Genomic DNA, 14,013 nt, shown 5'->3' on the forward strand with positions numbered 1-14,013 from the left:
CAAGTCGATCTTGAGGTAAAATAATTGCGTAACATTCATGCAGAACAAATCAAGAGAAAATTAATTAATTAGTTCACTTACAAGAAAAATTGAGGAAATACCTGTTCCATAGAAGAAGAAGAAGAAGCTAGAGGAAGAACAAGATGAAGACTATGGACTAGTACGTTGTTTAATTCAATTAAAAACTTTTATAAAACGGTAGTAAGCTCTAATGCTCTATCAAGACATAGAACAACATGAATTGGGGTAAAATGTAACAGATATAATGACATAGAATAACATATCTGGTTCCTGTCCGGCGGCGAGCCCGATCGTTGTCGTCAAACAGGCTTTGTAGCCTCCTTGTAGCTGCGCTGATACAATCTCCTCGATGGAGTAAGGAGATCATGGTTATAAGGAAGATGAGGATTGCGTCGGGAGTCGGATCTGGGTTGGTATCTCGCGAGGTTGGTCGGCGGAAGGATGGTGCGCTGAGCTGTTGGACGTGGAGGCTCCGGATTCGTGGTGGCAGGTCTGGCGACGTTGGGTCTGCGACAATGTGTATTGGATTGAATCGGTTTGATATGTGGTGGGTCCTCCTTCATGGATCTAGGCATATCGATTCAAGATGTGTCGTCGTCCATCGGTGTAACGACCCCAAAATTTCGAGCTTAAAAACTCAAAATTCTAAAGTCGTTAAACACAAAATAATCTCAATGAAATCGAAATCATTTAAAATGTCACAGCGGATCAATTCTGAGTTCACAATACAACTCAGACAAACCAATTATTACAAACCAAATTTATAATCCATACATAAAATGGAAATGTAATAATCCTCACAATCACTCACAAATCTCACAAATAAAACCACATCAATTCTCGCACACAAATCCACGCTAAAAACCTCACCACAAGTAGGATACGAACGACTTCGAGCCTCCGGAGTTGTCACTCAATCTCCACTAATCAACACTTGCAGAGTTATCCCCTACACCATCGGATTGGTGCACCGGGATTGTAAACACAAACCCGGTAAGCTTATAGCTCGTATGAGTAAAATGAAAATATAATCGCATATCAATATATACGAAAAATCACAAATCATCAAATATAAATGCACTCATGAGTCAATGGACGGCCCATGTGGTCGTCCCAAAGAAATATGAAATAAGCCGCTCACGAGAAATTAAGTAACCCTTCTGGTTACCCAAATACATTTATATTACGGGTACCAAGAACGCTGGTACACATCTGTTACCCCTCTTGTAATACACCGCCGATATTGGATAGCCACCCGCTACCCAACATCCAAAACAATCTGAGTACCCATGAGCAGATAACCACCCGTTACCTCACATGCAGTACTAAGGCAGACAGACTAGAGCTCTAACTGTATCGTAACTTTCGCCCGGCCAAAGGCTAGGTTTCGACTTGCCAAACACGTACAATAATCTCACATCATATTGTACCAAACATCAGGTCCGAAGACAAATCACGTTTTAACAATCTCAATGTTAAAATCACGTACAATAATCTCACATCATATTGTACCAAAAATCATGTCCGAAGACAAATCAACATTTTAACAATCTCAATGTTAAAATCACGTACAATAATCTCACATCATATTGTACAAATCAAAATCACATGCTCGATATATAAATCTCGTCATCGAAATGAGATAAATCACGATAAAATCATAACAGTATATTATATAGCAAACTATATATATATGTACATATTTACCATTTATACAATATATATATATATATAATCCATTATATCATATACATGTCATATTTCATAAACACGTCCGAAGACAAAAAACTCGTCCGAAGACAAAACATTTTAACAAACTCATGTTAAAACCACGTACAATAATCACACCTCATATTGTACAAAAATCAAATCACATGCTCAATATTTAATTCTCGTCATTTGAAATGACCAATTCCAATGAATTCATAACAGTATATAATATAGCAAACTATATATATATGTACTTATTACCATTTATACGATATATATGTAATCCACTATATTGTATACGTGTCGTAATTCAATATTAAAAACTCTTGCAAAATCTTGAATCACCGCAAGGGTAGATTCGTAAATAAGTGAGATTTTACTCACCTTCTTTTCTACGTGCAACTTCCACGACCCTGAAAGTAATTTCCTCACTCGTTTCGTCAGTCACCTAATAGCACGATAAATACTTAGAAAATGATACTTAAAATATCAGGTGACGAGTTCAGCACAGCTAAATGTTGTTCATAAAACATTGTTCACGGAACACTGTTCATGTTTACTAATCACTATTTTTACTAAACCACTGTTCACAGGTACTGTTTTACCAAAACACTGTTCAAAGTACTGTTTTACCATGACACTGTTCACATTTACTGTTACATATCACTATTCACAGTTACTATTCATTCGGCGTTACTGTTCACCGACCGCCACCAATCAACACCACATTTCACCACCACAACCTAAACAACATTTCCAACAACTTCCTAGTTGACACCAAGGTCTAAATCCGAGTCTAAACAGTCCAAACAACGAAGAACATGAAATCGGCACTATTCACAAACCCTAGAAATTGAAATTTTGATTCGGGTACTTACACTTCGATTTCGCTCGATTCCTTTTGTGGGAATGTTGCTGGGACTGAGACAAGCAAAACCCCCCAAGAATCTCGAGCCATGGTGGCTAGAGGAGGCGGCGCCGCCACAACAGTAACTTCCGGCGGTTGCTACACCGCGTGTGGTTGTCGCCAGAGTGCAAGGCGTAGCCCAAAAGATGGAGCTCGTCGAGCCCGTCAGTTTGATAGGTGGCACGACACGAGGTGACGTCGGATGGTGGAGAAATCGGCCGGAGAAGGTTTTTGGGTCGGGTGAACAGTACCCGTACTGATTTTTAGAAAAATCTGATTTTCTGATTTTTAATCTCCTCTCCTTCCTTTTATACTATTTCCAAAATCGGAAACGAACTTCCAACGTTAATAACTTTCGCGTCCGACGTCCGATTCGAACGCATGACGTGTCCACGAATTCGTATCGATGAGCTCTACGACTTTCGTGAAGGAAGTTTTCGCAACCGAGCGACGGAATAAAAGTCGATTTATACGTTGCGGTAACGTTACATTTTCTAATTAAACGATCCGAGAACGTTTCCGTTTTCGTTTCGAAATGTCGCAAACCTCCAATTGTCGTCTTGAATTAATTTCACAAGTTTAACACTTTGAAAATACTCGACATTTAGTTTCTAAAAATTGGGGTTATTACAATCGGTGCGGTGGTGACGGCACTTTGATGAAACAGATGCTCGGGCAAGTGTGGTGGTGCGACACCTTGGGTGTTCCTTTGACGATGAGAACAACAGGGTCGGATCTTCTCGATGGAGTAAGGAGATCATGGTTATAAGGAAGAGGAGGATCGCGTCAGGAGTCAGATCTGGGTTGGTATCTCGCGAGGTTGGTCGGCGGAAGGATGGTGCGCTGAGCTGTTAGACGTGGAGGCTCCGGATTCGTGGTGGCAGGTCTGGCGACGTTGGGGCTGCGACAGTGTGTATTGGATTGAATCGGTTTGATATGTGGTGGGTCCTCCTTCATGAATCTTGGCATATCGATTCAAAATGTGTCGTCCTCCGTCGGTGCGGTGGTGTCGGCGCTTTGATGAAGCAGATGCTCGGGCAAGTATGGTGGTGTGACAACTTGGGTGTTCCTTTGACGATGACAACGACAGGGTCGGATCTTCTCGATGGAGTAAGGAGATCATGGTTATAAGGAAGAGGAGGATCGCGTCAGGAGTCAGATCTGGGTTGATATCTCGCGAGGTTGGTCGGCGGAAGGATGGTGCGCTGAGCTGTTGGACGTGGAGATTCGGATTCGTGGTGGCAGGTCTGGCGACGTTGGGACTGCGACAGTGTGTATTGGATTGAATCGGTTTGATCTGCGGTGGGTCCTCCTTCATGGATCTAGGCATATCGATTCAAAATGTATCGTCCTCCGTCGGTGCAGTGGTGACGGCGCTTTGATGAAGAAGATGCTCGGGCAAGTGTGGTGGTGCGACAACTTGGGTATTCCTTTGATGATGACAACGACAGGGTCGGATCTTCTCGATGGAGTAAGGAGATCATGGTTATAAGGAAGAGGAAGATAGCGTCGGGAGTCAGATCTGGGTTGGTATCTCGCGAGGTTGGTCGGCGGAAGGATGGTGCGCTGAGATGTTGGACGTGGAGGCTCCGGATTCGTGGTGGCAGGTCTGGCGACGTTGGGGCTGCGATAGTGTGTATTGGATTGAATCGGTTTGATCTTTGGTGGGTCCTCCTTTATGGATCTAGGCATATCGATTCAAGATGCGTCATCCTCCGTCGGTGCGGTGGTGACGGCGCTTTGATAAAGCAGACGCTCGGGCAAGTGTGGAGGTGCGACAACTTGTGTGTTCCTTTGACGATGACAACGACAGGGTCGGATCTGGTGACCGCATGTGTGACTCCTCTATCTTGAATAAAGTTTGGGCCCAGTCCTTGGTATTGTACCTTGCCTTAGGGTTGTGTTTTACTATTTTTTTTTACTTTGGTTTTTAAATTAAGTTGTCGTTTAGGCTAATAATAAGTCTCTACATAAGTTTTGTGGGACTAGTCGGGCTTCGTGTCCGTGTGTGCACTCTTTGTGCTTTGTCTGCTCTAGGTATGCGGCAAGTTCCTTACTTCGTTAAATGGTCATTGCCGCCTAGTGGTAGGGTGAGACTAAGTGTCGTCGAATTTATTTTCCAACGGCAAAATAGTTGGAGAGCTGTTTTATTAGACATTATGATACGTTGCTGCTTTATCGTTGATTGGGTTACGTATCTAGTCTGAAAGCAAATAGAGTTGCTAGTAGTGTAGTACTCTTTGCTTGTTGGTGTTTTGTTGAGTTCTTGTTTGTAGGAATTTTTGATATGATGTCAGGTCTTTGTAATCATGGGTTTAGGCTTCACGTCCCCCCCTCTTTGTATTCGGCAGTTTCATTAATGAAAACATAAGGACAGCCGCACTAGCCCTTACATAAAAAATCAAAAAAAATATTATACTAAATCCTCATTATTTGGCCATGAAGACTACTTTTTAGTGTGATTAGTGTATTAAAATTTATATTGAAATCTTATACATGTTCATGTTGATTCTTCGTTGTTCTTACAAATCATTTTAGATCACAATTGTTTCTTTCAGATTCTTTAAACAAGAAAATGAAAAACAAAATGAACATTTATTTTTTTTAAGAATGTAAGAAAGAGCAAATTTATTTAAATTAAAAATCAGAATTTCTTTTCATGAATTATCTTGTTTGTGACGTTAAAAACAGAAATGATCATTTTGTCGGTGAAAATTAGGGAATTGATTGATTGTTTGAATTTCCCACTTAATTTTTCATCAAAATGTATGCTAATTTAAATTCCCTTGAACAATAAGGGGTATATTAAGTGTTTATAAGTGTGTATTTAAAACTTCTTCACATCAAAAATTCAAAACAGATTCCAATAAAAAAGAGAGTTTACTCATTTTTGGAGAATGAGATTTGCATGCACTCTTAAATACAAGCCACACATTGTAATATACTTCTTACTAAGTACATAAACACAATCTAGATGTCCTTATAGAAGACTCACAACCATGGCCGGCTTTTGGGGAGTGCAGCCAGTGCGCTTGCACTGGGCCCATCGTTATTGTCAACATCATATCGAGAAGCTCCTCTTAAGACAGATACATTTATAAATAAAGACATTATAGAAATAACTTACAGCCTCCTTATCAGGGAAATAATTAAATACAAGTTTCAAGAAATTTTGCCTATTTGATAATTTTTTTTAATAAGAAATTCATTGAAACTTTAGTGATTACAATTATCTAGAATGACTTTGTGGATAAAACACTACGTTGAATTTTCATATATAGAAACTAACAGAAATTGAAGGTAAATTCCTTTCCTTCTCAAGATAATTACCGACAATGGAATCATTATCATGACCTTGAGGTTTGTGAACCAACCATCAATTTCTACAATATGGGTATGGAAGAGATCGGGAAACCAAACAACTCTCTATCTCTGATTTAAATTTACTTAATATTTGTATAAGTAATTTATTAAATAAATTATTTTAAAAAAAAATTACTAAATAAATGAAATAAAAATATATAATAGAAAAATATATCTAATTAATAATTAACAGGAAAATCTTTGACTAATTTTCAACCAAATATTAGCTCTAAAAAACTACACACAAACAAAAAAAAACCCAAAAAACATAAGAGCCCGGCCCAAATATTTATGTGTGGATTTTCTCATAATTTCTCTGTTTTTGCTCAAATATTCCAATCAGCCTAGGCTGCCTAGCCTGCTGCTCTTCTCCTCACAAAAATAAAAAACAATTTGCCGCGAAACTGAGTATTGCCTGAATCTGCTTCCTTATCCGTACTTAATCAGTCTTTGCCGGTGGGGTGCCACCTGAAGGGATAAGCAAACACGTCGGCGGAGGAAGGATATGATCAATTTAGGAGGTATTGAAATCTAAATTCTCTGTTTTTTTGTTTCTGGTTTTGTCGGATGATTTTTCTGATGTCATCTAATCTAGTGTTTCGCGATTCATTAAGTTAGGATTTGGAAGTCCCTGTTAGAAATCCATTAATCCTAATTTGAATCTAATACTGATCTAGTTGGACTAGGAATCCCAATCCATTCCTATCTTGGTTGCCAATTTCTGTTTCTTATATATGTTGGACAACAAAGGCTAGAACTTGCTCTAATTTTCTGTTCTTTTGAATTTTTTTTGGGCTTGAATTATAGGCTGATAAATAATTACTATCCAATTATGGTGAACGCCAACCGAAAGAACAAAATTTTGAAAATGGAAGGAGGAGTGCAGGTTGAGCAAAACGCCATGGCTGTGGACTCAGGGGTACCTCACCTTCCTGATCTTATTGTTGAAAAGATTTTCCGGCTCATTCCCACTAAACTTGCCGTACGCTCAGCAGTTGTTTCCAAGCAATGGGGAAATGTGTGGTCTTTGGGAGTCCCCTTCTTACATTTCGACGACGAGGGAGATGATGATGACCGCAGGAAGCTGTTATTCGTCAACTTTGTGGAAAGCTGTTTGAGACATTGTGAAAAAATCAAGCTCTTGGAGTTGGATAGTTTTAGGCTTCGAATGAGACATGATTGTGATGTAATAGACTCGAGAAGAATAGACGAGTGGTTTAGCTTTATGGTTGAATGGTTGATAGATGCGTCAAAGAGTTAGATATCAGCATTCAGAGAAGAGATGAAGGTGATTTAGTTGGGAGCAGATACTACCTCATACCTCTTACCATTCTCAATACGCAATATCTTACCTGTCTGAATCTGGAGCATGTGAGAATACCAGATAGTATTGATCTGATAAGCCTTCCGTTGTTAAAAGATATGTCCCTAAAAGCTGTGTTGTTTGATTGCCGCATGAACATGGCTAAATCACTCTTGAAGGGGTGTCCCTCCATCGAGCATTTGTCGCTAGTTTCGTGTTCGTTTAGCTTATTGGGGAACAACTGGATTGTTATCATCAATTCCAGTCTAAAATTCTTGCAGGTTATGTATTGCAAGTGCAGGTCTATTAACGTTAGAGCTGAGAATCTTGAACATTTTATTTTCACTTCAGAATTTCCACAACTTAGCTCCATCACCTTGTATAGGGAATGTGTCAGGTTGAAATATATCAGCGTTTCTGCCCAGCTTTCTGATCCTTGCTTTGTAATGCCTGGAACATGCCGACATAATTTGGAGGCCACTATTGATATTCCAAATCTCAAAGTTTTTAGGTATGATGGCTATTTGCTGCCTAATGATGTAATCTCTGTGAAAGCTGGAAATCCATTGGCTGCAACTCTCCAGCTTGATTGGGATGATGAACAAGTTGTAGAATCCACTCTGCTCCATGCAAGGTTACATTTTCCTACTTGGAGACATTTTCTTCTAAACTTTGATTGCTGCAATAAAGTAGTTCTAGATATCCGTCATGATACCGTTGCTGAGGCTCTCACATTTCCAGAAAATTTCAGGAAGACATTCTCTCCACCATTACTGAATCTCAAGCGTCTTATAGTTTCAGTTGTACGACTTCGTTGTCCTCAAACACTGGCCAGAATATCTGTATTCACAGACTCTTTGTGCTGGATGGCACCAAATGCATGGATTGAATTACTGTACTGGGACTATGGTGAGCCTGAATCTTCAGGGGAAGATGAATAATAATTCATTTCATTACTTCAAACGTTGGTACATCAGATTTAGGCACACTAGAATTGAGAATGTTGTATCCTAACTTTTGTTTGTGATAAACCTGCACATTTGAATTCAGTAGAAGTCCTTACCGTTTTACTCGACTAGCCAGCTTGCAACAACTGTTGGCTATTTTAGAGTTTATATTAGCAATTGTGGATTATAAAAACTCAAATCAGATAGTAAAAAAAAAATATGATAGGCTCTCTTTGAGTTTCCTTGTAACTTATGGAAAATATTAATAAAATATGCTGGTAGAAATGTGTAAGGCGCAGTTGTTATATAATTGGATAACTTGATTAAGATAACTTGCTTTTATCTTCAAATTCACTTTTTAAACATGTAATTCTCTCTTCAGCACTAAATTATTTATTGTTTTGTTTGGTTGAAAGAAACTAGGTGGTTAAATGACGTATCCTAACATTGCTCTCTTTCAAAATGTCGTTAATTACTTTCTGCAGCCCACCTGAAATCAGAAAATCCACTGGAGATCTCATGAAGGTCTTCCTAACAGGTGAGAAGATGAGAAATCTTAGCATTAATTGTGTACTGTAGCCATAGGAAAGGGGTGCATTTTGAAGGCTTTATGTATTTGTATGTTTTTGAGGAAAGCTTTAGACATTTTTAGTATCTAAAAGGATGCAGAGTAGATATAGTTTGATTTTTTTTTTGAAAGGCTATAGTTTGAGTTTGATTTATCTGCCATTGTAGTTTAATATTTCTAGAGCTTATCACAGAATATCAATTATCCTATTAGGTAATTGGCTAAAAAATATTGAAGAAACCATATGAAGTCAATTACGGGAAACAAATGCATTTCAAAATTCAATATTGAAGTTAACTTTTTTCTGGTGGAACATACAGTAGGAGCTTAACTGTTCATACCATCAATAACAAGCTCAATGATCATATCTTACTGTGTTAGGCTTATGTTATATAAAAGACTTAGAATTCACCTGATGGAGTATGTAAATTCAGCATTTAGAGTTTGAAATATTCATCCTAAAGTAGGTCACAGGATGATTTTATTCCCTTATTATTTAGACTATAACATGGGAAATTATAGCACCAAGCATGATTTGAATATTATGGTATAGCATATGCCAGACTAAGTTTCTGTTTTCTTGATATCAGATTTTGATATACTGATTTACTTGCATGGCACTGATGGCAGAGGCGCTGTTCGTTTTTATCCAAAAGGTCCTTCATCATGCATAGTAGAAGTAAGGCTGCTTTGTCTATATTAAATTTGAATAGCTCACAATTATATTCATATCTTTAGAGTTTCTTTATGCACCTGTTATAATCAATGACAGATAAGCAGTGTTTAGTGCATTTAATCGGGCATATGAAGGCCATTCAATTATTACTGCTTGGCAGATCATTTATTGTATGATTGTTTGAAATACATTTCCATCTCCCTGGCCATCAATTGAGAACAACCAGGAGTCTTTTAGTATAAGTAAAATCGATGGTGTCATTGTTAGTTTTTCCGTTCTGGGCCTTTCTGAGAAAGAAATAGGAAATATACACTTTAATTTCTCAATCTCTTGAGTAGCTCACATTTTTTCTCTCTCTTTCAGTTAACTGTCTCATATGAAGTTCCTGCCATTTTGGCTCCAGTGGCATCAGTAAGTATTATAGCTATAGATGACATATCATTCTCCATCCAATGCAAGTTATTTGAAAGAGGATATTAGAGACCTTCTTCCTAACTCATAATGCAATTTAACAAAAGAAAAAGGAGAAATAATCTCTAGAGAGAGGGAGAGACCTTTATCAAACAGTTTCTCATCAGAATCAGACTATTGCCGAAACTGTACATTCAGTTTAACAAAAGAAAAAGGAGAAATAATCTCTAGAGAGAGGGAGAGACCTATATCAAACAGTTTCTCATCAGAATCAGACTATTGCGGAAACTGTACATTCAGTTTCTTTTGTGTTTTTTTTTCCTAAGAGAATTGGATGATGAAATGAATCTTGCTGATCGTAATACAGTTGTTATGGGCTTGGTTGGGTATTTGTATCACATAAATAATTATAGCAGATGATGTTTTATTTGAGGCAGTCCCATATTTTGATTCTTATGGCATGTTTCAGGCACTGCAACCTTTTACAGAAAGTTTACTTGCACGTGGCTTGGAAAGGTTTGCAACATTTGCAAAGAGCTACAAATCAGACTCAACGTACTGTTTTGACGTTGTAAATAGTAAATAAACTTGTAAATGAGTCACAATTTTGATGTGCAGTGAATGCCATAGATTTATTTAACTTGCCAAATACTTCCAATGGAATCTGATTTTTCACCAAAGCAGAGAAGTGGTTTAATTTCAGATTTCTCATAATTGGCTTAGTACAATACTTGAGCTACTAGTAAGGCCTAACCACATTTGTAGTTGGTCTTATGCATCACCCTGCAAGAATATGACAGCTTCTCGTTGTGTGTGTAGATGTGATCTTTACTGATGATGGATGAGGGGTGGTCGACGGGTGCAAAAACACAACATACAGCTTTTAACACAACACCACCAGCCTCCCCTTTCTTATGTCTATGTACATCAACCCGGAGCCAAGCTCACTTCGAGGTGAATATCAGAAACTAAAACACCGACAAAACTGGTGGCTGCAATCGATCTCAGAAATGAAGCAGCCAGAACAATGTATGAACACCCTCTTTCCAAGAAGAGGTTGATTAGAGAAATCACTGGAGATCAACCACTGCCATCCAACAAGTCGATAGCCATGGTTTCAGAATATCTAGGGTTCGAAGATGAAGCTGATAATTTGAGAGAGAAGAAATAGAGAAAGCTCTTTGTATTAATCTGCCAGATTTTGCTACAGAGAAGAAAAAGAATTGCAGAATCAATATAATGATATATACAGGAGCTGCTCTCAGTTCAGCTTATAACTAACTACTGACAGCTGTCTGTCAATCTATTACAAAAGCAATTAGCACAAACAATAGAACGAACATACTAATCTGAATACTAACACTTATCACAAGTTCCTCAGGCTCTCCATCGGGTGTTTTAATTACTAGTAAATCATATTAAAACTATGTCTAAAACACTGAAAATACGTTCATCTTTTTTTATTTTAGATAAGAAAATACACATTTCTTGAATAAATTACTAATCACCTGTTGGAATGGTAACATGCGTTGCTGAAAATTTTACATTAGCGTTTACAACGAAAAGCATAGAAGCCTATCAACAAAAAAAGAAAAAAAAAGAAAGGAGATTAAATTAAAAAAAAGTAAAAAGATTTTATTCCAAAAACAAAACTCAATAAACTTTTATAAAAAGAGCTGCTATTGTATGACAAAGCCCACGAATGTTAAAAAAAAAGAGCCCAGATGTTGGCGGGATATAAAAACCCATACCCACAGCTGTGGCCCGCAGAGTTTCAATCCGTCTTCTTCTTCTTCTTCTTCTTCTTCTTCCTTTCCCTCGCTCTGCCTCAGTGTCTCCTCTCTCTGAAATTGTCTTTTCTTCTCAGTTAGTAAAGAAAGAAATGTCCAATGATGCCCAGCCAAATGCGCCAAATCCTCCGCCACCTATACCACCTCCGCCACCGTGGTTCTCCTTCCGTCCTGATGATCAGAGGGTAATTGACACGTTTCTCCTTCCAAGAATCCGTGGTGATCCCATCCCACCCTGTATCATCTCTTCACATACAAATGTCTTTGAAAAAGACGCAATCGAGCATGCAGGTAAGATTCCCTCCTTTTCTTTAAGATATAGCATCCTTTGTCTCTAGTTCTTTAGCCTGAGGTTTTAGTTCTTGATTCTTTAATTCTTGCTCAGTCTCTGCCTGCATTGAAAATGCAAAAACTTTAAACTACGTCACTAATGTTATGAAGAAAATCAAACCCAGATGGAATTAAATGTAGTAGGAGCTACGCAACATTGAATAATCCTTAAAGATTTCAAGAAACCTCAATATCAAACTAAAGCACTGAGGTAGGAATAGTAGGATCTAAATTAACACACAAATCAAAATAAGCACATATATCACTCACGTTTGCCAACACCCAATTTACTTTTCAGACGCCCAAGGCTAATCACAAGAGAAGTCTGAAATATGGTTTTTCACAAATAAGACAGAGAGGGATGAATCTATGTGGAAAAGAGATGCGCATACTCCTGTGACAGTAATCAGATCTGAGAGCTTAGGATATTGATATACACACAGAATTCTAGCTCACAGCTGAAAAAATGGTATAACAGGGTTCTACAAACTCGATGGCCAACACTCCAGTGTCTAAGGGATTCACTAGTAACCCTTCAACCTTATTCTTAGTGGTCATCCGATCGGAAACCTTCCGATGACATGATAAAGTGGTACTCAACTCGGGTCTACGAAAGATTAGAGGCGCGACTGTAGAGAGACCCGCTCTGATACCATGTTAAACAGCGACAAGCGTGGCACGTGGACCAACTATACCGATATTGTCCCAACTTAGCCACCTCACAGGTATTGGGTTTTAATCACAAAAGGTCTCAGTACAATTGGTTATTATCCACTCACTTATAAGCTTTATTTTATTTGTCACTTCTTAGATGTGGGATCTCTCCTCTCTAACATTTTTTTTAAGATCAACTCGCATATTCAAATAAACATAAACAGCTTTATTTTTAACAATGTACAGATATATTACCAGATCACTTCCCTTGTAAACCAAACCCTATTGATCTTACAAAACTTCTCTACCATCCTGTTGCTACACACTCAGATTCGCAAGTGAAGTCCCATCTTTACCACCTCCGTTAAGCACTAAAAGAATTACAACCCGCAGATGCTTTGAATCAACTGTTCTAAACCTATATAACACTAGCAAATTAATATGATTCATACACAAACTAGATTAGTGGCCTACTCATCAATTCGCTGAATTTCACCCATCATTATACGAGTGCTGGTGACTTTAAAACCAAGGAGGGCATGATCAATTTGCCTCCCTTTCTTTCCTTTCTTTTTGCCACTCCGGCCACCTTGCATTGCTTCTGATGATTCTGAAAATCCAGCTGTGGTGTGCGCATCCATCGGAGGATAGGCTGAGAATGATGAGTTTAGCAATTATTGACTCGTAGTCGTCATCATCCATATCGAACTATAGACTAATTGAGTAGTCGATCGGACCACCCAACGGTCCCAACCCACTTTACCCTAAATTCTGCAGCCCTGGACCTAACTCGCATATATATTAGGAAAGAACTTTGGGTACGTACGTAGGTAGATATTTTGATATATATATACTTCGAGTTAGATATCCATGCCAGGCTCAATATGCTACCTAATTATCTTTCTATTTCTTCTCTCCTCACAAACAAAAAAGGAAAGCAAATAATTGGAGGTATACCTAACCCACACCAGACCCATTACTTCAGGCCAGATCACCTGGATGAGAATTTAGCACGTCAATTATAAAACGTTTATAACATGCATGCAGTAGAATCCTACCAGCTGTAGCAGTGTCCTGATGATTCACCATAATTCATTTATATATAGGAGTCCTTCCCGTGATGCTAACATATCACTGATATCAGTAATCACTAATCAAACTTTGAGGCAATCATGCATAGTCGTTTTGGGTCAACTCACGTAAAAGAACTTATTACTCGGTAAACAATATATAAGAACAAAAAAAATTTACCTTAAAAGACTAATTAGGTCATTAGGGACCATGGATATTTATAGAGGTGAACTATATTTTACTTGCGACAATCACTAGCCAA

At 38.2% G+C, this 14,013-nt stretch overlaps 1 protein-coding gene across 6 annotated transcripts; it reads left to right on the forward strand.

Annotated features, from left to right (window-relative positions):
• The first annotated feature begins 6,482 nt into the window (after positions 1–6,482).
• LOC126785937 (uncharacterized) lies at positions 6,483–10,972 on the forward strand. 6 transcript variants are annotated; one of them, XR_007671144.1, is made up of 7 exons: positions 6,483–6,522; positions 6,809–8,213; positions 8,737–8,789; positions 9,410–9,498; positions 9,859–9,906; positions 10,376–10,422; positions 10,726–10,972. XR_007671144.1 is itself a non-coding variant. In XM_050511643.1 (5 exons), the coding sequence occupies exons 1-5, from the start codon at positions 8,714–8,716 to the stop codon at positions 10,739–10,741; spliced, it is 276 nt and encodes a 91-aa protein (XP_050367600.1). In that variant the 5' UTR covers positions 8,643–8,713; the 3' UTR covers positions 10,742–10,972. The 6 variants fall into 6 exon arrangements, 3 of the variants coding, with proteins under 3 accessions (XP_050367600.1, XP_050367587.1, XP_050367592.1); XR_007671142.1 differs by lacking the exon at positions 10,726–10,972 and having other exon boundaries at positions 10,376–10,535; XR_007671145.1 differs by lacking the exons at positions 9,859–9,906; positions 10,726–10,972 and having other exon boundaries at positions 10,376–10,535.
• Positions 10,973–14,013: the final 3,041 nt, after the last annotated feature.

Source organism: Argentina anserina, chromosome 1 (genome assembly GCF_933775445.1).
Source record: "Argentina anserina chromosome 1, drPotAnse1.1, whole genome shotgun sequence".
Classification (NCBI taxonomy): Eukaryota; Viridiplantae; Streptophyta; class Magnoliopsida; order Rosales; family Rosaceae; genus Argentina; species Argentina anserina.